Source organism: Dipodomys spectabilis, unplaced genomic scaffold (assembly GCF_019054845.1).
Source record: "Dipodomys spectabilis isolate Male_0828 unplaced genomic scaffold, ASM1905484v1 ptg000115l, whole genome shotgun sequence".
Lineage (NCBI taxonomy): Eukaryota > Metazoa > Chordata > Mammalia > Rodentia > Heteromyidae > Dipodomys > Dipodomys spectabilis.
This window is the reverse complement of record NW_024870792.1, coordinates 2271443-2296008: the sequence shown is the minus strand read 5'-3', so window position 1 is coordinate 2296008 and position 24566 is coordinate 2271443. Positions and strand designations below refer to the sequence as shown.

The 24566-nt window shown below is 37.8% G+C and overlaps 1 protein-coding gene across 1 annotated transcript in view; it reads right to left on the bottom strand.

Moving 5' to 3' along the window:
* Window positions 1–1309: 1309 nt before the first annotated feature.
* The window catches only part of Hecw2 (HECT, C2 and WW domain containing E3 ubiquitin protein ligase 2), a 215097-nt gene continuing 191840 nt past the window's right edge, over window positions 1310–24566 (bottom strand). Inside the window, exons 25-29 of the mRNA XM_042688309.1 lie at window positions 24305–24451; window positions 23418–23532; window positions 20253–20338; window positions 18478–18590; window positions 1310–5266 (exon numbers count right to left, since the gene is read on the bottom strand). Of these exons, the coding sequence (XP_042544243.1) occupies window positions 5155–5266; window positions 18478–18590; window positions 20253–20338; window positions 23418–23532; window positions 24305–24451 (573 nt within the window). The 3' untranslated portion in view covers window positions 1310–5154. The remainder of the gene's footprint in view (window positions 5267–18477; window positions 18591–20252; window positions 20339–23417; window positions 23533–24304; window positions 24452–24566) is intronic.

Sequence of the window (24566 nt, the reverse complement as noted above, 5' to 3'; positions counted from 1 at the left end):
AGATACACAAAAATGTATCAAAAACATTCTAATGTCAAAGAATATCTGCTAAAAACAAATTAAGAATAATGAAGCACCCTTTCCTTTATTTCATACACAGTATTCAATAGTAATAATGCAAGTCAAAACAATCTACAACATAATGTAAAAGTGTTGGATTTCCTGCCTAAACTATGGTTAGCTTTAATACTTTAGGGCTAACTTCCATTTTGTCATGTAGAAAATATTAACCTACTGAGTTATAAAATGAGAATTACCCTCCTTTCCCCTGCAAACTGGAAGATTTCCAAGCCAAAGACCAAATTATAACCAGCATGCTCTAAGATGATCTTTCCACCATGGCCTTGCCACTTTTGTTTGCAAATTCTCAACTATTCTCCTTGTCTTAAACATCCTTCCACTGCCGGTCCAGATTGCTCTGATATGGGCAACACACATATTCTCTTTATCCCTCGTGCCAGCTCTTTGGAATGTCACATTACTCCCGATGCCTGACAGCTGGTCAATATTAGCATTCAATTCTTGGGGGTGGCACAACTGCTGGGCTTTAATTTTTCCACTTTTTATTTTTATCCCCCTTTCAGTGGATAGCAGTTGGTCTTAAGCCACAATTCAGAAAACTTTAATGTCTTGCATTCCTTTGCTTCCATGCCACACAAATTATCTGGAAAACACACTTAAAGTAGAAAGACAAGTTTTTCCACAATAGAATGTTGATCTAAGAGGCATTCTGATTAATTTAAAGTCAAGTCCCATGGATGGAAGATGGCTAAGATGGAGTGTGGTCACTCATCAAAGCAGATAAAGGGGAGGAAGAGGGCCTGAAACTCGGATTTGGCTCAAAGATTAGGCTAGGTTCTTCGTATGCGTGTTTTCTATTAAGAAGGATTAGTGATGCCTTTTAATGGTGGTGTGGCACTGTCTTCTCTGTCTCTGGAGTTTCCTAAGGATAAATTGGGCAGACTCTTAAACTCTTCACTATAAGACATTTGCCTTGTTGGAAATAGCCAAGTTATAAATAAAAATTGTGCAAAAAGAAAAAAAATCCTTTGGACAAACGTGAGGGAGACAGAGAAAGGGACTCCTAAATAGCTCTTTCTTCTTAGTCCTGGGCTCCAGTTTTCAAGGTCTTTTGACACCCATTCTCACTAAGAATTTAAAAAAAATACCTTGTGTCTTGGTGCCTGTTTTTCATGCTTACTTCTATGCAATACTGTATCAATCCACCCAAACCAACCAAATTCTGCCTCCTGTTTTAAATTTCTTATGAAAAATAATGAGAAGCAAGTTATCGCCTATGACATTTTCCCCCATGAGTATACTACTTTTTAATGGACTTTTTATTTTTTTAAGAAGGTATCACACCTGAAGTGTGTTTGCTTAGGAAAGGGAGAATTGGAAAAATGAAGCATGGTCTACAACTGGCTGTAAGTGAACAGAGTAGCATAAACATTTGCTGCCACATCTTTTGAGCTACAGCACAGAATTGTGACTGTACAGTACTGAAATGGATTCCACAAGATTAGCCATGAAAACCAGCTTCAACCCAGAAGGGAGAGGGAGAACTTGATCCTTCTCCCCAATAAAGTACTTAAGGATCAGAAGAGATAGTGCACCAGAGAACTGTGCGGAACTCCAGAGCAGGGGGCAAACACACACTTTTGTTATTCTTGCATCATAGTTTACCATTTTGAATGGTTAGGCCCACCATGGTTAGATCTTAGCCATCTTTCCTTCCTGAAGCTTGAGTTTAAATGAATGAATATCACCTGAAACCATAAATGTGCAAGCTTTTCCCTTGTGTTTAATAGTGTTTTCCAGATTTCACTTATTAGAAAATTGCAATTTAATTATGAACTCAACATATTCTAGAACACTGTGACTATACTTCTTTGATCCATTCATTTTGTGCACAAGAAAAATGTTTTGACTTCCTAAGTGTGTGAGCTTAGGATTTGGGATTTTGTTTTTTTACACTGAAAACCAAAGGTACATGGTAATATAGATGAAGGGTAACAGAGGGAAACATCTTCTCATATTTCTTCCATAATTTTTCCAATTCTTGAGCTCCTCCTTCACACTTGAGCTCCCCACATACACACTACAAACCATCATTGTGTAAATTCACCATCACTTACTTTATAAAAACACTTACTTTATAAAAACAGTATTTGTGTCATTTATTTTAGCTGCACTATTTCCCAACCGTGAATTGGAAATTACACCTCTTCAGTTTGTAATAGAGTGTTGTTTTTTTCTTTTCATTCCTTGATTGTAGAACTTAGTTTATTTTTTATTTAAAATATTTTTGGAGGGATCTATGTCTCCTCTTGTGGGCTGTGAGCTTCTAGGGATCAGACTCAGAATCTGTAGCTCCATCATCACACACAGCAACTGACCCAGAGGGTCTGCCAATCATGTGCCTCTTCTCTTTTCTAAGAAATGTTCTGCCAAACATGTGAAGTATCACAGTTGACTTTTTGCTATAAGTTCTTCAATTATGCCATCTTCGTTGGTTAAAGAAAACAAGATCAAGGGACTAAGTTACTTGGGCTCATAATCCAGAAAAACATATTTCTGGATATTTTAAATTGTAGAGTATATTCATATCTGATTTATTTTGTGGAAGTGCTATTCAATATTTTATGCAGTTATTATTGGCTGTTCATTTGCCCAAAGAAGAATAGTAAGCTCTTATAGCTTTTGATATGCTAAATACATCTTTGATAATTCCCAACTGTGAGAATTGTCAGCTAGACTATTCTACGAAACATGAACAATGTCTGCATACATTAAAGAAAACAGTTATTTTCGAAATTGGATGCCTTAACAAGGAAATGTATTTGTTAGGAATAATCAGGGAGATGCATCTTATTTCAAATCTCTCTTTAGGGAGCAAAATGACTGTTGGAAACAAAGTGTCTCAAACCAAAATGAAAGCTGACAGAGTTTACTAATACATAATTTTTTTTCTTAAGAATAAACCTTCCATATCAGCTGTTGAGAATTCTAGCTCTGATGTATCAAAAGTGTGATCTTAAAAAGTACATTAATGTATTATACTATATTTCTTAAAATGAAAAAAATACAAACAAGTAAAAATAGTTTGCCAAATTAAATATATACTTGTATTCATGATCAATATGTACAAACAAATATTTCCAGTTAAATATGTTTTCTCTTCCCTTTTTTCTGTCCCATTATAGTATACAGATAAATATGCCCCACCCCCAATTTCTGTAACCTTTGTCCAGAACATTTCCCCACCCCATAGCACCTGCCTTTAGTGCAGGAATGCAACCTGAGTGGTATTCTCTTGAGGGTCCTGGTGATCAACACAGCTTCACTAAGAGGAGAGCAATCAGTGCTTATAAAACCCTTATGAAAACTGGGCATATGAACCTCTATAAAATATAAGATTGCCTATATCATATCATAATAGGAATTCTATTTTTTACTTAAATACATGATTCTTAAAAAAATGTTCTGCCCATTCTTAGGGATCCACAGGCTGGCAAATTAAACATTAATCCAACACTTTTACCACCCTTAATAGATCTCCACTGCATTGTGCATCTGATCCCTTTATGGCCATAAATCAAAGAACTGACAGTGATGTAGAATAATCCCAAAAGCAATTAAAATGAAGGATATCCTCTCACAAAATAAAGCAGAATTAAGATGAACGGTGTCATGCGATTTTTGAGATGCCATAGAAAAATTGTCGATATTAATAAGAAAATTATGCATCTGTGAAAATGCAGTCTTAGAAATATAGTGCTGTGTGTTTCACCTTGTGATATCTTTACTGATGAGGGAAAATGGAATTCGTATTACTAAAGAGAGCTCATGTCTTCAATGTAGTTGATAGCTCCCTGACTGAGCTTAGTGTTTAATGATGCTGTACAAATAAAAAGCTGTGGGGGAGATACGAAATATCTGTAATAAATGCCATCCCATAAAGTATTTGATGGATGGAAGAGAGTCTAATGCATTTTACATAAATGCATACCATACTATCACATAGAGTGAGTCTTAAAAAATTATTACTTAGATGCACAGTCCTTGTAGTGTTTGACATGGCCCTGTGAAGGAAGTCTGATTTAGAAGCTACTTTTTATTGAAGTTGTCCAGTGATGGATTTGCTGTTAGTCATACTGTAATGTCCCTTCAACTTTGGTACATTCAGTGCAAAATATTTGGGGGATTTTTTTTTCTTTTCTACTTTTATAAAAATAAAAGGCCCTTTATTCCCTTGAGAGTGCTTAAAGGAATACCAGCATGATGCCCGAGTAAGCATGGAACATGAAAATGGAAAGGTGACACATACAGTATGATAGATAGGTTCTTATTTACACCTTAAAGAACATAAATATAATGAACCTATACAAAATAATCAGAGCTCACTGTGTACATTTTTCCTGATATGCTGTGATTAATTGGTAGTTATTTTAAACTTGTGTTCATGCATTATAAAGCATAAAATCTGTCCTTAGTAATTCATTGAGTAACAGTTTGTCTTCAGCCATAATTACACACATACCACTTGCATATACATTGTCACAGACCACCTTGTTGCAAATCATTAAAAGTTACTTCATATTGACTTCAGTTTCGGTTTTCATTTGTGTCCAATGAAAGCTGAAACCTATAGTGTACACCATGCAGGCACTCATAAGCAAGAACTGAATATTCTGTTAAACGGAGGGCTTAAATGAACATACTTCCAGGAAATAGATCAGTTTTCATGATGAGATTTAACTCACACTAATTTGGAGGTTGGGTGAAGTATTGCCAGTTTAGCTTGAATCATGTTCAAGATTCTCCTGAGTCCCTAAAAGTTACCATGGAGCTGATCACGTAGAGGTTCATCTTTGTCTCGGAACATAACAAATGGAAAAAAAAAATTTGGCAGTCAAGAACTGTTGATTGAAAGACTGTTGGGTTGTCCCCTGGGCATCAAGCTCATTCAAACCCTGCCATGAGGACTTGTCATCTGCCACTCTCCAAATGGGAGAGCACATGTTCCCAGAAAAAAACAGCACTCCACTTTACGCTATGGAAGCCTTGTCTCCTGACTTCCAGTGTTCATTCTTCTGAAGGCCAGCTGCCTGATCTGCCTGTTCATGAAGAGCTGGCCACTGCGTGACCAGGTCATTCAAGTCCAAAGGTACTGGTTTCTTCAACTGCTGTCAACAGTTTCTCATAAAGCATGGAAAAGGATGGGTATGGAGGCAAATCCAGACGGTTGAAACAAGTATGAGCTCTGCAAAAGAAGAGCAGTACAAGATTTAGAACTAGACCAGACACATAAGTGTGCCTGAGTGTGCTCACGAGCGCGTGTGGAAACACATACTCCAGCTTGTCTTTCATTTTCAGTTTTTCTTGTTTCTTTTTTTTTTTTTGGGGGGGGGTCCCAGTACTGGGACTTAAACTCAGGGATTTTCACACTTATTATTAATTTTTTTTGGCTTTTCTCACAGCTGGCTTTCTGACTTTCAGTCATGACTTCAGTTCAGGTTTTGTCTTAGTTAACTGGAGATAAACAGTCTCATGGATATGGCTCTGAACCTCAATTCTCAGATCTCAGCCTCTTGAGTAACTAAGATTACAGGCATGACCACCACTGTTGCCAATTGTTACACTCCTTTAGCAAAAACTGAAAATATTATGACTTAAAGAATTCTCTAAGGGAAGTGTGATATTAAAAAAAATTTCCTTACCCTTTCACACCACTTAAAAGCTCTATTACAATGTACATTACTATTTACTGAGTTGTGTAAGAATACAACGACAAGTTTCATTTGTTTATTTTTTCTTGTGGTGTTAGACTTTTTAAAAAGACCTGGATAAAGGCCTGGCAAAACAATTTGTTTCAGCGTTGGCATTTGCATAGATGTCTCATAGCTAATCTGTGGTTTGGTGTGTTTTCATCATCTTGGGCAGGGAAGAATACCAAAGGTCTGTGAAGACCTGCCTAGCGGCTCCAAATCCTGGGAAAGTCCCTGCCGGTCATTTCTGTCCCAGTCAGTAGACCATTGTTACTTCTTTGAGTCCTGTGCTAGAAACTGTCTTCTCCTCATTCACAATGCAGGAAAAATGGCCATTTAAATCACTATTACATTATGGATTCTTTTTTAGAAACACCTCCTCTTTTGCCAAGATACAAAAAAATGTTTTCCTGTTATTTGCACCTGAATCACAATAAAAAATAGACAGTACACCAATAGTACATTTTATCAGGAAGCAAAATCTGCACTTTTGACACAGAACAGGAAGCACTCTATTCTGAATGTACGCCGGCTTGATGGCTAGAGTGATTTTTAAAATGCTCTAATATGAAATTTTAGGAGTTATAATCCACAGGCAATTTCTACAATGATCTGTTTAAATATTTGTCATTATAAATCACTTTTTATGTGATATATTTTACCACAATAAACACATTGACACGTGTAGTAAAATATACATGCGTGAAACACATGTAATTCATATTCCTAGATGTTGTTTTGCAGAGTGGGAAGATCAGATCTTTGGAAGTAGAGATCTGGATGTGAATTCCATCTCTACTAACCAGCTGTATGATTTGAAGTAAGTTTGTTAGGACTCTGAGGCTCAAATTTCACAACTATTCTCAGAAGGGTGTGCAGATTAAGTAAAAAAATCACAGAAATATGCTTAGTAGAATGCCTGGCACATAGTGTTTGCCTAATAATAGATGCATTGTTAGACACATTTCCTTGTCATCCAAAAACTTTACTCTAATTACTTTCAATAAATTGCCAAAAGATAACAATGACCCATGGAAACTATGAGGTAATAAACAGATACATGGTCACATGACTTAGCACAAATAGGAAACGTGAAGGGTTGAAAGGATACACGTTTGATTGTAAGGTTGCCAGTGCTAAGACATAGGAACACTATGACTCACATTTTACTACTACTAATACTATAATCTCTGGATATATTGGTGGGAATAATCTAATCTTTGCAGGCAAATACTTTTTTTTTTTTTTTTTAAAAAAAGACAACAAACAATTTAGAATTGCATTTAATACAATTCTTCTGGTATCTCCTTACATTAGAATCTACTTTTGGGCCTCAAGGATAAGGTGTTATTTTTTTAAGTCAACTAGCATACTAAAAATAATGCTAAGAGTATTAAATAAAGACTTTATCTGTGTCCTGAGGAGGGAGAGGGAGGTGAGGATTAAGCAGAGAAGTTAACCACGTTCTGATAGAATTACATGCCAGAATCTGTATGTCAGACATAAAACATTCAAAATCCTGGGGCTGGGAAGTTGGCTCAGTGGTAGAGCACTTGCCTTGCATGCTCAAGGCCCTGGGTTCGATTCCTCAGCACCACATAAGCAAAAAGAAAAAAGCCGGAAGTGGCGCTGTGGCTCAAGTGGTAGAGTGCTAGCCTTGAGCTGAAGAGCTGAGGGACAGCGCCCAGGCCCAGACTTCAGGCCCCATGACCAGAAAAAAAAAAAAATTATTAAAAAAAAAAAACATTCAAAATCCTATTAGACTAAAAGATGGTACTACATTATTACTTTCTAATATTGGCTTCTTTATTACCCACAAGGTTGAGCATCTTTTCATAGGTAGTCTTACTTGTTACCTTGCCTATTTGTGATTTGTCATCTTTACCTCCTTTGCTTATTAGTTTTTTTTCCTTTGACTGTGTTTATGTAGAACATAAAAGTTACCATTGGAACTGTCTTCAAATCCATAGTTTTGGAGAATTGAGCACACTTCCATTGTTCGACAGCCATCATCATCACCTATCCTCAGAACTCTGTACCTTGCAAAATTAAGCCTGCAGCCATTAAACAGTTATTTCTGTTTCTCTATCTCCCAGGCTTCTCGGAGCCACCATTGTAATTCCTGTCTCTGTTCTTTTTATTGCTTTATATACTTTATAAAATGGAATCTGTATCTGACTAATATTTGACTCAGCATAAAATTATCAAGGTTTATGTTGTGGCTGGGATCAGAATTTCTTTCCTTATAAAGGTTGAAAAATATTATACTTTATACACACATTTTATTTATTTATTAATCTATTCATGGACATGAATTATTTGTTGTTGTTTTTTTTTTTGGGGGGGGGTCCGGTCATGGGGCCTGAACTCTGGGCCTGGGTGCTGTCCCTCAGCTCTTCAGCTCAAGGCTAGCGCTCTACCACTTGAGCCACAGTGCCACTTCCGGCTTTTTTTCTTTTTGCTTATGTGGTGCTGAGGAATCAAACCCAGGGCCTCAAGCATGCAAGGCAAGTGCTCTATCACTGAGCCACCTTCCCAGCCCTGGACATGAATTATTTCAAGTCTGGATATTGTAAATAATGCTGCTACATACAAATACCTGTTTAAGTCTTTGCTTTCAGATTTGTTTGTTTGTTTTGTTGGTCTTGGGGCTTGAACTCTGGGCTTGGACACTGTCCCTCAGCTCTTCAGCTCAAGGCTAGCACTCTACCACTTGAGCTACAGCACCATTTCCGGTTTTCTGGTGGTTTATTGGAGATAAGAGTTTCACAGACTTTCCTGCCCGGGCTGGCTTTGAACCATGATCCTCAGATCTCAGCCTGCTGAGTAGCTAGGATTACAGGGTGAGCCACTGGCACCTGGCTGTTCGTTTTTGTTGTAGGGTTATATGTTAATTATATTTCTAATGTTTTAAGGAACCTTCACACTGTTTTCCACAGTGGCTTCTCCATTTTCCATTCCTATCAATAGTGCACAGGAGTTTTAATTTTTCCATATCCTTGTCAACACTCACTTTTTATGTTTTTATAAAACTATTTTTGTAATAGCCATCCTAATGGATATGAAATCCATTCATCTTCTAAAGCTGTAAGATTTCTTACTGACTTCATTTAAGTAGTACAGTGGAAAGAAAGGCTCTCTTGCTGGATTTGAGAAGATAAACTGTTATGAATTCCACAGCCTCAAAGATGAATTTCGTAATCACCTAAAGTTGCCCAGAAGCAGATCATTCCCCGGCTGAACCTCAGATGAGAATGCAGCCCTGTAGATACCTGATTTTGGACTTGCGAGTCTGAGCAGAAGAATCCATTAAGCTGTGCCTAAATTCCCACCCATAGAAACAGCAAGATCATAAACATGTGTTGATTAAAGCTGTTACATTTATATATGCTTTGCAACAATTAAAAAACTAGCAACAGGTCTCAAGGCTGTGAAACATCCAAGGAAAGGTGGCAAACAATAAGGTGACACATAGAATCTTCTTTCTTCTTTGTTGAGACAAAGCTGAGGTGAAACAACTGTCCTATTTTTCTAGTTCTCCAGCAGAGAAACCTGAATTCTGTACATCTCTGCAGTTTCTGTAGTATTCGTACAGTACTTCACCCAGAAAATCCACAACCCTGAACCCACTCAGTTCTCCACATAAAGGCAAAAGCTGGACAGCATATATTTTTGTTCCTCTTCAGTTATAAGACATAATCATCACTACTTGTCCATAATCTAATGTTAGCACTACTTCCCAAATTATACCTGGCTGTATAACCTATAGTTATCATAATACAACTTTCCATCTAAATAAACTAAACAACTCCTGTAAAAAGTTTCATGAGGATGGAGACAGCATATATTGTGGAAGGGAAACTGTGGGGAAAAATTAAATGAGTTTCTCAAGGTCAAAGCTGAGTCAATGGTCAAATAAAGAATAGATTCTCACCCCTCAGATCTTCTAGGGAAAGTCCAGCAGTAAACTCAAAGCAGGGGGATTCTCTACTTGCTGGCTCCACTCCTCTGTTCTAGGAAGCTTGAGTGGTAAGTTCATCCAAATCCTGGCTATAAACTGCTGATCTCCATCATCCCACCACATACATTTTCCATATGATTATATACATTTTGAGAATAAGAGCTGATAAAATAAGCTTTAGGGTTTTTTTGTTTTGTTTTGTTTTGTGTTGAACATAGGGTATGAACTCAGGGCCTGGGCTTTTTTTCCCCTCAAGGTTAGTTCTCTACCACTTGAGCCACAGTTTCACTTTTGGCTTTTTGATAGTTAGAATCATGATCCTCAGATCTCAGCCTTGTAAATAGTCAGGATTAAAGACATGAGCCACAGGTGTCTGGCTTTCTTTTTTACAAATATTTTTAAATGAACTGTTCAGACACAATATGCACTAGCTCTGGGGAAAACAGCCAAGATTGGGTCTGTTCAGAAAATTCAGGGAGATAACAGGGGATTTTAAAATGATCATATTATCCATCTTCAATTTTAAGTTTACTAGAAAACAGAAACACTCAAGAGGATATTTTGAAGTTCCTCAGAATCACCTAATAAATTATTTACAACTTAGATTTTTTTTGTGTGTGGGGGGCGGAGGTTATATACCCCTTAATATTCTAACTCAGGGCCTGGGATCTTCACTTTAAGAACCTCTCTAAGTGAGTCTAATGTCAATGGTCACCACTATTAAAGAGACATCAAGTAGATTAGAAAGATGATACCAATGTTGGATAATTGTACAACTGTGAGTGTTTCAAAATTGCTAATAAACAAGACAGCATTGGTAATAAGGAAATTGAGGAACAATGTGGTTAAATCCATTGCCCAATACTTACCATCAACTTGCTCTACGAGCCAAGAACAAGAGGGGGAAAAAAGCAAAACAAAACAAAATCCTCTGATATTTTTCACACTCCTGCCCCCACCCCATTCCATGTCCTAAGAAAACTCTAGTAGAAAATAACAGGAGGGCCCTTGCACTGTGTTGATATTGGCAGCAAAAGTGCATCTAGCTATTCAGTCTCAGTGAAAGAACATTTTTCAAATCTTTCAAAGCCTGCCACACTGAACCTATAATGAGTTTACCTTGTTTTAATCTACACAGCCAAAACCACTCAGGGAGAGCAGGTCTGAACCCATCTTTAGGAAATCTCGTTGGCATCCATATAAAAGAGATTTAAAAACCCTCCAGACATCTGGTCTGACTTAACAGACGTCTTAGTGCTTTCTAGATCCTGTAGATGTTAACCAGGGGGGTCACATGCTTACCCTCTCTCGTTTCCCATAGACAAGTCAGGTATCCAAACCCAATGACCCAAAAGTATCACAGTTCCATCTCCATTTTCAGGTTGGCTCATCAATGAATGTATTTTCTCTTTGTGTGGATGTGGATGTATTTATTACCCACTTGTTCCTCATGCTCTAAGACATGATTGTTGTACAAGCACCCCAAACTGAAGACAAACAAGAGATGACAGCGAAGGCTTTGAGACAGGGAGAGGAAAGGAGGGAAATGCTATGAGACTTGTTTTATGTAGTACATGTAATCCTGGAAATAAAACATCTTGGCACTGACTTCAGTCATTTAATTTGCCTTATAATTTAGAAAGTGTCAATACTTTCTTCTTTCCAGTTGGCCACAGTGTGCAAATTTCAGCTCAATTCAAATTTCAGTGTACTTACTACTATTCCTACCTCTTCATCAATCAATTAACAAATAAAAAACAAAGCTTAAAAGCACTCTGGAGAAGTCCCAAGGAGTCAGGAAACAGGACTGCTCAACGCTGAGATTTCTTTGGAAATCTGTGCCTTCTCAACCTAATTTACCTGGCAAGTCAAAATTTACTCATTTGCAAGTGCACTCACAATTGTACCTGAAAATCAGGAAAGCAGGGTGCCTATGATAGTAGTTGTCCTCACAGCATGGAATAGGAAAAGCCAGACTACTTTTGTGCTTCTGCAAAGATTCTGATATTGCATCTCACTCCTCTACTTATCTGTCTTTCCAGGCAGAATTCAACTCTTCATCTTACAAATGAAACACTCTTCCTATTTACACTTACAAAAAAACCCAAAAAACAAAAAAAAAACACCAAAACACAAAGCAAACAAACAAAAAACAAAAGAAAACCCTCTTACTATTTCCTCCTCAATGATCCTGTACTGTGAAAGTTTGTCATTGCCATATAAAGTGCTACAATGAGAAAAACTTTCCATTTGCAATATCTATATATCTCTATATATAGATATCTATATATATCTTATTCCTTTATTAGTGAATAGATACTTGTGAAGCATACATTGCAGGTCAAGCAGTGAACTTTCCCCTGGCAGATAAGGCTAAAAGAAAAAAGTCTGATTTCTGTCCTCTGACCTCAAAACACAGAAGCAAACTGGAGCCCTGAAGGGTATGCTTGGTGCTGGGGGATCTGCCTGGGACTAGTGCATGGCCTTCCTTTTCTGTTTGAGAAACTGAGCCTTCACTCAGTCCTTGCCCCCAAAGACTTAGACAGTGTTGTTTATTAATCCAAAAGATTACCGTGGGCTATCTGTGGCTCAGAGTCCAAACAACGATAACACAGGAGCTTCAACTGTGCTCAGCAGAGTCTGGAAGGCATATAGAAGCCATGATCTGTGTCAAGGCTCACAGGATTTGTGGGTGGGCAGGGCTTTTGAGATCAACTAAGATGCTTCTCAGGCAATGGTGAGGAAGCCTAATAAGATACTGCATTAGCAGGAAACAGGAAAAAGGAGCCATATTGGCCCTGAGGTTTAGGGGAGGCAGAGCTTTATTGGGAAGCCAGGGGGTGGAGCAAAGGCTCTTCCCATTTATTTCTTGGATGAAAGGGAACAAGAGACAGTGTTGTTCAGGGGATGGCAGAGGTACCAATAAACCAGGCAGGGAATATAGGCAGAGGGTAAAAGAGAGGAGACAAATCCAGAGCTTAGAAATGACATGAGAATACAAAGTTATCAACTATACAGTGACAGGCAAGTTATCCAACAGAAGTCTTATTAGCCTAAGGAGTTTCATCAACACATTTATTTATTTATTTATTTATACCTTTAAAAAGTTGAAATATCTAGATAAACACACATTTGAAAATAAATGGTAATACTCAGAATTTCTCATTAGGGCCTTCTTAGATGATAAGGGATAAAAGTTCTTGCTAAGACTAGATCATAAATATTGCACACAAAGTAAGTCTCAGTGTCAATCAGGTGTCAAAAATGTATACTAATGTGGAAGAATTCTATAGTACTGTACTCAAACCACTCACTTTTTGCACCAATTATTGGCCAATGATGCCAGCTATCTGTTCATGTAAATATCTAATAATTCCCTCTGGATTTCAAGGTCCGTGTGGACAGAAATCAACTTCTATCTCCCTTACGGCTTTGCCCATAATATGGGCATGATGAACAGCCTAGGCTATCTAGAGAAATTTGGTTTATTCTCTACTGCATATCCTATTCTGGTGTCCCAGGAGACTACCCTAGTGAGCATGCACCTGGACATGTGCTCCTCTAGTGGGAGTTCCTGTTTCTCCGATGGCTAGCAGGAGGAATTCTTCCAGTGCACATTCTAAGCATGTAACTTCTTTACCTGTGGGAGGCTTTGCACACTGGAGAAGGGTAAATACATTTAATGATCAAAACAATCCCAGGGATGAGAATTCTTGGCAGTGCAAAGAAAATACAGTATCTTAGGTGGATATAGAGCATTTGACGCACCTAAATATTTCAATACACCATGCTAGCCCTGAAGCTAGATATTAGGAACAATAGCAATAGCAGCTGCATTTATGGAATGCTATGTTAGGCCTCATTTTAAGCATGCATCAGCTTATGCCATCTTTGAAGCTCTGTAATGTAAATACTAGTTTGGGGCTGCAATTTTTTAGGCTACAGAAGTTACTGGAAATACCTTATCTAGAGTGGCCCATGGTCATTTCTGAACTTGGCTCGTGTCCACACTAGCTACTCAGGAGAAAGTAGTAAAGGCTCAAGGTCATTTTGAGGGAAAATTTCTCCCGGCACCCATCTCAATAGCTGGGCAAGGTCATGCACGCCCGTTATCGCAGCTACACACGAGGCTCAGATAAGAAAGGTCAAAGTTTCAGGCCAGCCTGAAGGGGGAAAATTCACAAGACCACATCTCAGCAGAAAAAGCTGTAGTGTGGGGATGCATTCCTGTAATACTAACTATATAACAGGAAGCATAAACAGGATTGGAATCTAGGATGGCCTGGGATAAAAAGTGAGAACCTATCTTACAACTAATCAGTGAGAAACAGAACTAGAGGGGTGTGGCTCCATTTCAGAGTAGCTGCTTAGCAAATGTGAGGCCCTGTATCGTGAGAAGGAGAGAGACAAAGACAGAGACAGAGACAGAGACAGAGACATAGAGACATAAAGACAGAGAAAGAGAAAACAAACTCACCAAAAACAGTATGTACTAAGTGCTAGGTACTGAGCTCAGTAGCAGAGATAAAGTCATAATAAATTTAAGCAAAGTCTTTGTTCTCCTGTGGTTATATTCTGGATGGAGCACATAATAAGTCAGCTAATAACTATGCAATGGATAAGCAGGGTAAGTCCTCTGAAGGAAGCAAAAGCAAGGTAGGCCTTTCAGACAGGATTGTGCCCCGAGTAGAAGCAGATCCTCCAAAATGTTCACAGAGTTGATTTCAACAGTGGGTTCTTGGGATATATATTCAAATAGTTTCTTTCTTTTTATTTTTGTGCCAGTACTGGGGCTTGAATTCTGGGACTCAACAGAATGGCTCCCTACTACTGGTGCCATACCTCCAGTTCTAGCCTTTTGCCATTTAATTGGAGATAAGTGTTCTCATAGATTTGTCTATATATTTTTTCTTGTCATTTGAAAAAAAACTTGCTTTATAATAAAAATAAGAAGTAGAACTTTCAACCACGGTTTTCATTTAAAAATTGTTTTTACAGGCTCACATCTGTAAGCCTAGCTACTCAGGAAGCTGAGATTTGAGGATCATGGTTTGAGTCCAGGTCAGTCAGGAAAATCCCTAAGACTCTTATCTCCAATTAACCACCACAGGGGGGGGATGGTGGAGCTGGAAGTGGAGCTGTGGCTCAAGTGGCACAGCACTCCCTCGAGCAAAGAAGCTAAGGCCTTGAGTTCAAGCTCCAGGACTGGCACCAAAATATTAAATAAATAAACAAATAATTTAGAATTTCTGCTAGGTATACTAGAACCCTCCTACAATTTCAGCACTAGGAAGGATGAATTATTAGTATTACAATTTCAAGGCTAGCCTGGGCTACATAGAAAGAACTTGTCTGGAAAAATCAAATAACAACAAAAGTTTTATTTTCCATTTGGCAAAGCCCAACACTACCCCACATACCCCAAAGTGACTGCAGCTCCCCAGATCAACTGTCCATCAGACCAAAGGGCAAAACCCTCAGGGATAAACACAGGAACTCTGTAAACACTAGAATTCTACATTCTATGCCTTGCATTTTCTGGGCAGTCTAGTTTTGGATTAACAACAACATGAATTTACTCTCTTCTTATTAAGGTCAACACATTATCAGCAGATAAGACATGTGAATATAGAATGAATCCAACCACTAACCACAAAGCAGAAGTTCAGTAATGTGCTCAGGTTCTACGTTGCTCTCATAGGTCTCCATCATCACTTAATCAGCTATACCTTCAATTACTTGATTATCACAGAAAAGGAAAAGAGAAACAGATGCGACTTGTGCAGTCTTTAGAGAACATACATACACACACACACACACACACACACACACACACACAATTTAATATGATTCTTGGTTGCCATTGTGCTACCACAAAGGGAGTATAAGAAATCTGGGAAAAGAATGAGCTATTTTCTTATGTGAAAGGTTGTTTGGCCCTGAACCATCATGTGTGAAAGACTAAGATGTTCTCCCTCATTGTTCTGGCTGCCAGTTCAGCCAGACCTTGTCCCTCATGGTTCATGGTCCCTTCCCCACTGCAATGTAAAAGTGCACATTTTTAAAATAAGAAGGCCTCATCCATTTTCTCTTTAGAATATATAGACACTATAACATCTTAAATATTAGATGCAGAAGTACTAATGGGCTGACCAGAACAAGCCCAAACAGCTCTTCAGCTCTGTAAATATGTACAATATGTAATTATAATTTATATATGTATATAAATTATAAATAAGTTTATAATGTATAATATATATAATTTATACATATATAAAGAAATGGACTGTAGTCTGCGATAATCTATATTTTCACATCTAGGTAGTATATGAAGAGTGATAACTAGGTTGTCAGTGAAGTGTTTCTGCTGATACTGTACTGTCATGCACTAAAGTGCTTTAATATTACTTTTTCTCATATTTTAACACAGTTGTACAGTGGCTTCCAGAGATTCAGAACAAAGGTTTAACAAGAACAAAGGAAACATACTATCCCTGAGATTTATAAAACACATGATCTCAATCAGCCATCACAAATACTCTCTGAGTTTGGCTTTGTCACTCCGAATCCAGTAGAACCAGCCTTGGGTATACAGGACACTGTGTGTTACCCAACTGCATGTGTGCAACAATACAGAGAACATCATGATTGTCTCTAATGAGTCAGCACAGGAACTTATGGGGAAGTAGAGATGTAAATTCAGTCCGACCCCCAAGATTCAAGATGCTGCAGCAACCTTTCGTATTACCTCTTACTCAACCAAGCCCAACATGCCATCATTCCCAGCCTTTTGATAAACAAACTGAAGCCCACAGATCAAGTCACCTTGTTGGTTCAGGGTTAGTTGATGGCAGAGGTGAGACTAGAACCCAGGTCTTCTAACTTCCAGCTTTGTACTCTTTCCACTATTTTAATGCCTAATGTGTATTTCAGATGACAGCTGATGGTAATCACAATGGTAGCAATCACCAATTAGATGCTTCCTCAGAGCCAAAGACTGGACTAATTGTTTTTGTTGTTGTTGATTTGTATGCCAGTCATTGGATTTTTCTACCCAGAGCTTCATGTTTTCTATGTAGGCATACTACCACTTGAGTATTAACTTCAGCCCTTTTGATGGGGTTATTTTTGAGATAAGGTCTTCTTTTCACCCAACTCAACCCAGAATCATGATCCTCCTGATCTTAGCTCCTGCATACTTAGGATGGCAGGCATACCTGATAATACCAAGCTATTGTTTGAGATGGGGGGGTCTTAGAAGCTTTTTTTCCCAGATGGCCTCAAACTACAATCTTTTCGATTTCAGTCTTCTGAGTGGACAGGATTATAGGCATGAGACACTGACACCTAATTAGAGGAGATTGTTTAATGTGAATAATTTCAATTAATCCTCAGAATTACAAACCTACAAGGTAGATGAGAAAACAAAGCTTCTAACAAATGACTTTTCTCTGCTCACCAGGGTTCATGAAACTTCCTTGATCAAATACAAACAGCCAATGTAGCTATTTATTGCCCCAATTTCTTCCCTTACACTTCAGTGGCTTTACATAAATACATGTCAGCAGAAGGTGCCACATGATTAATCTGCTGTTTCCTGCATTTTCTTTGCTAATTCTCAGGTTTTTCAGCGGAGTGAAGAATATTAGTGTCTACAGCAGCTTTTGAAAAATAAAAGAGAGGGAAAACTTCTCATTATCTAGGCACAACTACAATAAACTGCTTCTTCAAATAATAAAATTACAACCCGCACATTTGGGTACATCAAGCCCACCAGATACTAATCCGTGACGCTATTCGGATAGTGGTGCCTGCAAGTTAGACCAGGAGGCTTAGACAAGCAAGAGTTTGCAGTCTTCATTGCTCTTTGCATTTGTGTTTTCAATGCCCTTCCCTCACCCTATTTCATCGGCTAAAAATACAATTCTTGAGAATCAGTCTTGTGATTGCCAAGAAAACCTTGACAGATTTCTCAAAGTTGGTTTTACATCTATCATGCCATCTCTGATCACCTTATATAGCTACTATAACACATTTCTCAAAGTTATCTCTACAGAAAGAAACTTACGTTGCTATTTTGGCTTTTCCAGGTTGCAGTTTAATTATTGGTAAGATTAGAGGTGATGGGAGGTCCTTTTTTACTTGCAAAATACTGATTACATAAAAAAAAGTACATTCACTCTCAGGAATTTTTTTTTTAAATTAACAAACACTATCTTGCAAGTCTAGTTCATTTATTAGTAGCAGAAATAAAGTAAAAATTTTCTGCTCCACAGAAATGTATGATCTTGTTGCCAGTAAGGATCCAGGGCAGAGAATATTCAATAGATTTTAGCTATGTACCATATAAACTAAGATAAAAATCCCCTTAGCTACTGCAGTGGCAACAGTAATTCTAAATAGTAATCAATATAAACTTTTTACAGCTTCTGCCAGCTGTTAGATTGAAGCCAGAAGTATGATGGCCAATGTTGCTTAACTGATACTGGCAACTGCTTAGCTTCTGCTGTAATTTGCTTTTAAGATACTGATGCATATATTTTAAGGATGATCAGTGAGATCTTTATTTAGGAAATTAACCAGGAAGATATTCATTGTAAAAACTTTCTTCCAAATTTTTGATATGAAAATGGAAATCTATTTTAGCCTACTCTGTTGGTCTACCTATCTATCCAAATACATATAATCTAAGGTCTCCCCTGGAACCTTTCATTGGCAGTAAAGCAATATAATTTTCTATCTTACCTGGGAAGAGCAGTGATTTTTCCCCATTTCTCTACACAGAATCTTCTTGGGCCATTACTTCCACGGAGAGAAGCAAATCCTTCATAGGGAATGCTGGATGTACCTGTAACAAACTGTCAAGAAATAGAAGGAAAATAATATATTGGGTTTAAACCCCTTTGTACAACTATATAAAGATGATAGATAGATGATAGATAGATAGATAGATAGATAGATAGATAGATAGATAGATAGATAGATAGATAGATAGATAGAACAGACTGCAGATAGACAGACTGCAGCCAGAAAAGGCACCTCATTATGACTGTGCAGAGGGGGGCATGTGGAAGTTTGGCGAATGAAGGCATGGAACAATCCTGACATGAGATTGTGACTGAGTCCATAAGAAAGGACAGTGCATTACAAAGTGGAAGAGGCTGTTGTGGGGGTTTTAGAATATAAATTACAGGTGCAGTTGACTATCACAAATGCTGAAAACTGAATAGGCGGGTGTATCAGTTAACTTTAGTCTACTTAGCATCCGTTCCTTATCAACTTGAAGGGAATTAAAAAGAGAGTTTCTGAATCTGCAAATTTAGGGTTCAAATCTTTAAAGAAACCAATATGCAGTCAACTTGTAAGCTCTGCTTGTGACTTCCTCAATTCTGATCCCTCAGCTGCGTAATTTCCCAGGATAAATGAATAACAAAGAAAGAAAGAGAGAGAGAAAAGAAAGAGAAAGAGAGAAAAAGGGAGAGAAAGAGAGAAAGAAAGAAGAGAAAGGAAGAATGGAAGGTAGAAAAAGAGAAAAAGGAAAAAATGCAAAAAGTTCTGCATGTCACTGTTATCTGAATTTGTAGAAAGTTAGATGAAGGAAAAGAAAAGACTTTTAAAAAAATCAAGGAACTGCATGAAAAGTGGCTTTAAGGTTGAGGGGGAGTTAAGAATAGTCAATAAAGCTAAAAATTAACTTGGTCCTCTTTCAGGGATGGAACATCATCTCTCTGTTGCTAGAGATGCTGGTTACAGAGTACCAGGGCCTTTTGCTGAAGGACACCCTGGTGTCCTGAAGGTAAATGCTGTCCCTGGGATTCTTGGATTGGCACTGGTACCTCCTTAAACTTTTCATGAAATGCGTTGGCTTGGCCTGGATATTCTTCAGGAATCTAGTTGCATAGGATACAGTCAGAGTAGTATCAAAATGGGACAACCCAAATACATACATAAAAATGTATGTATATAGAAATGTATTACAGAGAATACATAGTAATTGTTGAAAATACTTAGTGACTGTCAAAAATATACACTTCCAACAATATACTTTTTTAAAGAATATTTTTATTGTAAAGATACTGTACATGAGTAAGGTAATGAGTACATTTCCTATCAAGCAATATAACCCCCTCCTTTGTTGTTCCTTTGTCTCTCTTCCTTCCTCACCTCCCCAACTCCTCCCTCCTCACTCAAGTTGTAAAATTCATTTTCAACATAATGTCTTGTGTGTCTCATTGTTACAATGGGTCAACCTATGTACATATGACCATATAAGATTATGTTAAGTGAAATGAACCCCAAGATATGGACACAAAAGGATTTTTCTTTGTTGCTATTGTTTTTAAAGTACCATGCGATTTTTTTTGTTTGTTTTGTATGTTCTTCCCCCTATACTGTAACGTCTGTTTTTAGTGTATTTGATTCTGGTGCCCTACATCTTGTATATACACTTTTCTAATTTGGGGAGGAGAAGGGAAATATTTATACTATTGTGTTAAGGACACTAACTAATGGCATCTTACCTGTAACAACCTTAGCCGTTGCTCATTGTTGAATCTTTCTACTGCTGCCCAGAACCACCGAATTACAATATGATTGTCATGGTAGCCTATAAACCAATGAGAAAAGTCAATGTAACTTTGACTCTTCTACCTCAGCCACCAAGAAACATGACAAAAGACAACCCTAAAAGACTGTCAGCATTTTAGTTTCTTTAAAGATAGTTTATAACTTAAGACTAAGGTTCTATCAAATATTTAATTTTATTTTTTAATTTAATTTTATTGTAAGGGTGATGCCGGAGGGTTACAATTACATAAGTAAGGTAGTGAATACATTTCTTGTCGAACATTGTTACCCTCTCCCTTGTTTTCTCCCACTTTCCTTTCCCCCGACTCTGTATTTTAAATATTTTCCACTACATTTTAAAATCTCAAACAATAACTTGAGATTAAGGAATAGCACTGTAAATATGATCACAGAAGTACCAAAGGCTAAAGAAAAAAATATTAAATGAAGCCAAGAGCTCTATTTTCACTTTGTCACTACTAAATGGGAAGAACAACAAACGTGTTATTTTAGCACTCTCATTTCTGAAAAATACAAATGCAGTGACCAGAAATGATTAACTTTTTCAGTCACTCCTACAGAAATACTTTTCAGGTACCACAGCTGAATGCTATGCAAAGCTGTAAGACTAATAGCAAAGAAGACAGACACCCGCATGGGTTCTGGTAGAGCCGTTAATCAACATATAACACTCATTCTTCAAAACCAACTTAATCTCATGCTGATTAATAAACATGTAATTTAACAGTTCATTCAACTAACAAAAAATTTACTAATCATCACAAATTTACTAATCATCAGCCAAGTCTGACTTTTATTCCCTACTTTGGCAGAATCTAACAGAATGTCAAAAGTGTCATCTCAAAGGCGGGTTAAGGCAGTGGTCGTGAAATCTCTTTTTCAGTGAAAAATAATGAAGTTCAGAGGAGGCTGATAAAGGATTAAGGTATAATTAATGATTCAAACTAATTCACAGTTATATATTATGTGTATGACAGTTGCTTTAATTCTGGGTCAGAATTAAATGACCACCCCAAAAAGAAAGGGATTAGAAACTATCTTAATCAGAATGTTTCCTCACAGGTTCTCATAGTTGTAGGATTTGGGGAGAATCTCACTTTGTTGTGTGCCACTTTACCAGTGATGTTTAGTCTTATTTAGATAAGAAAGAGATCCAAGTGAAGAGTAAACAAAAGTAGATTGGGTGTGGTTGATGCACAGGGTCCATGTCCAGTTTTTAGTAAAGGCTTCTTGTTATTGAGCAATTAAAGTGCTCTCATCTATGAAATGAGTCCATTGGGTCTTTGTGGCCTTTAAGTTTTCTGATCTTATGAATCAGCCCTTCTTTACTTTGCCTTTGCTGTTTGTGCTCAGGCTTTCCTAGAGCAGCGAATGTGAGAGCTGCCAGGTGAACATGTGAACATGTGTTAAATGGCAGACTGGCTGGTTTCTACGTTCAGTGCCACAGTTGAGTTAGTAAACATGGCAGCTGGGCTGGGAAGGTGGCTCAGTGGTAGAATGCTTGCCTTGGGTTCTATTCCTCAGCACCACATAAGCAGAAAAAGTCAGAAGTGGCACTGTGGCTCAAGTGGTAGAGTGCTAGCCTTGAGCTGAAGAGCTGAAGGATAGTGACCAGGCCCAGAATTCAGGCCCATGACCGACCAAAAAAAAACCCCCAAACCAAAAAACAACAACAGTAAACATGGCAGCTTAGTATTTGCCCTTTTCTGCTCCCTTCAAAGATGCTCACTTGGTAAGATCAACAGAACCATAGAAAGAGATCCTTGATTAGTCAGAGATAGTGAATGTAATTTTATACTGAGTAAGTAAAAAAATGGCTGGTCTGATCAAATGCATTTCTATGAGGATTTTCTCAGGGGATGGAATGATGACATACGATTTATAGTAAGATACAAGTTACATATTTTGCTAACAAACCACTTCTCCAATTATTTATAAGTTGAAACAGATTAACAACTCCAACAGTTTTATAAGTTCAGAGTACAACAAACCGGAATATTAAATGGAAAATGGAGCAGGTAGTGTCTGGCCAGCTGTACGTTAGCAACATTATAATTACCAAAGCCACATGTGGATTACACGAGGCCAACTAGAAAAGTTACTTTAGCAACTGACTTCAGAAAGAATCGCAATGGAAACACCAATTTGATGGAGTCTTTCAGACTGAGAAGCCAGGAAGAGGTGGAAGAGCCAGAGCAATTCAGAAAATGTTAAGGTTTCTAGTACTCCAGATTTATATAACTGTTATTTTAATCTATGTTTCAACTTACAGATAATTGGAGAACTGGTCAACTCTTGGTTTATTTTGTAATTAATACCTGGAGAAATAAAGTGTATATTTTATACTATCCAAGATTACAATTACTGCTCCTTAGATTCTGAGTTACACAACAACAACAACAACAACCCCCCAAACCTGAAAAACAGCCACATTTCGCAATGAATTCCTAACACTGCAATAAATTCTAGAAAATGTGTTCTTTGCTTAAAATTATTGGGAAGAACTTTAATTCCGTGCCACCAACAGTTCCCAGTTTTGACAATGAGGTTCCAATAGTTTTAGTTTACTGCTCTATAGAAATCAATTTCTAAAGCTTTCCACTTAAACTAATCATACAATGCCTTCCTCTTGAGTGGAACATAATGCTTGAATTTGGAAGGGATCTGCCAAACTTGTTGGATTTTGAGAATCAAGAGTTAAAATGGATAGTTCACTGAACTGCAGAAAAATCTGTGCTGATTAGCAAGCTCAAAGCATGTCCCCTGTGAAGATTTAGAATGAAAAATTAATAAGTGGAGTCAGACCAGCTGTATGTCAGCTTCCTGCTGCTCCACTAAAACCATGTAAGATAATTAGTGTTTTGATGATCACATTTCCTCATAGACAATTAAGAGTTATGACACCCTGAGATGGAGTGTAAGCAGGCTTTCCCTCTTTCGGCTAATGAAGTGACTGGAGGGAAAAAAGAGAATATACTTTGCCCAAGTCTCAAGGGAGACTGCATCCAACCTATGTCCTGGGTTGAGACCAGGATGGTGACTCACACTTCCCTTTGATTGAAATTTAAAAATCATGCATCTTATAAATCAAATTTCACCTCCTCTATATTCTGTGTTGCTTCTCCAGTCACTGAGGTCTATTTCAGCTGTGCCTGCAATGACCAGTTCCAGTTCTCTTGCATCAAAAACAGATACCAGCCTGGCGTCCACCACCTGTGGAAAAAAAAAAAAAAAAGAGTTCAGGGTATGGCTCCTGAGCCTGAGACGCATCAGCTTTCATTAAGTCTTACCAGGAAAAGAGGGCACAGGGGATTGTGGGAATAATATGTGTACCTCATGTAAGAAAATTGTACATCCTTTCTGCAAATATAAATGCCTCCTCCTCCCCACCAACTCCCATCGTTGGTAGAAGGTTGATACGATTTGCCTCAGTTCTATTTATTGCCATATCAAATTAAACATGTCCAATCTCATTTAGTCTTAAATGCTAAGCAGGGTTGGGTCTGGTTAGTGGTAGGATGGGAGGATTTTAATTTCATAATTGACCATAATTGGCTGATAAATCCAGTTTGTGGTTTCTCTTTTGAAAAAGATCCAGTGCTCTTACTGAAAAAGTCACAGGTAATACTCATAACAACTCATTGTGACCCACACATACAGTTTTTTCACTAATCAAGCATGAGATTTGATTATCCATATCAAAGCATGAATAAGATTAATGACCTAAATGTTACTAGTAGGGATTCAAACACTAAATGCTATTTGAAATCAGGTTGTAATATTATTTTCAGTAATCTCTTATAACAAGCATACTAAGCCTTTTAGTGTGTGTTTCTAAGATATGTAGGGAAAACCCTGGCCTTTTCCAACAAGTAAAAACAGCAAAAGAGAAAGGAGATGGGAACATTCTACATGGGGAAGGCACAGCAGGATAAAGTTCACTGCTCTCCAAGTGCAAGCCTGTAGGACGGCTACTGGTGTTTACCTCATAGAAGCCTCGCACTAAGCTCTCTGTTTGCTGGACCACACCTCTCTCAATCCTCCACTTCACCATCCTCTCAATGTACTCCTTCTTGTTCTTCTCTGTCACTGGGATATTGGCACCCCCTGGCTTCAATTCTCGTTCAGTAATCTGGGATTAAAAACAAAAGAACTAACAAGAAAGCATACTTGATGGTACATATACTTGATGGTACACACTGCTGTCAATGAATGGAACTCAACTGGCTCCTGGGCCCCCCACAAGT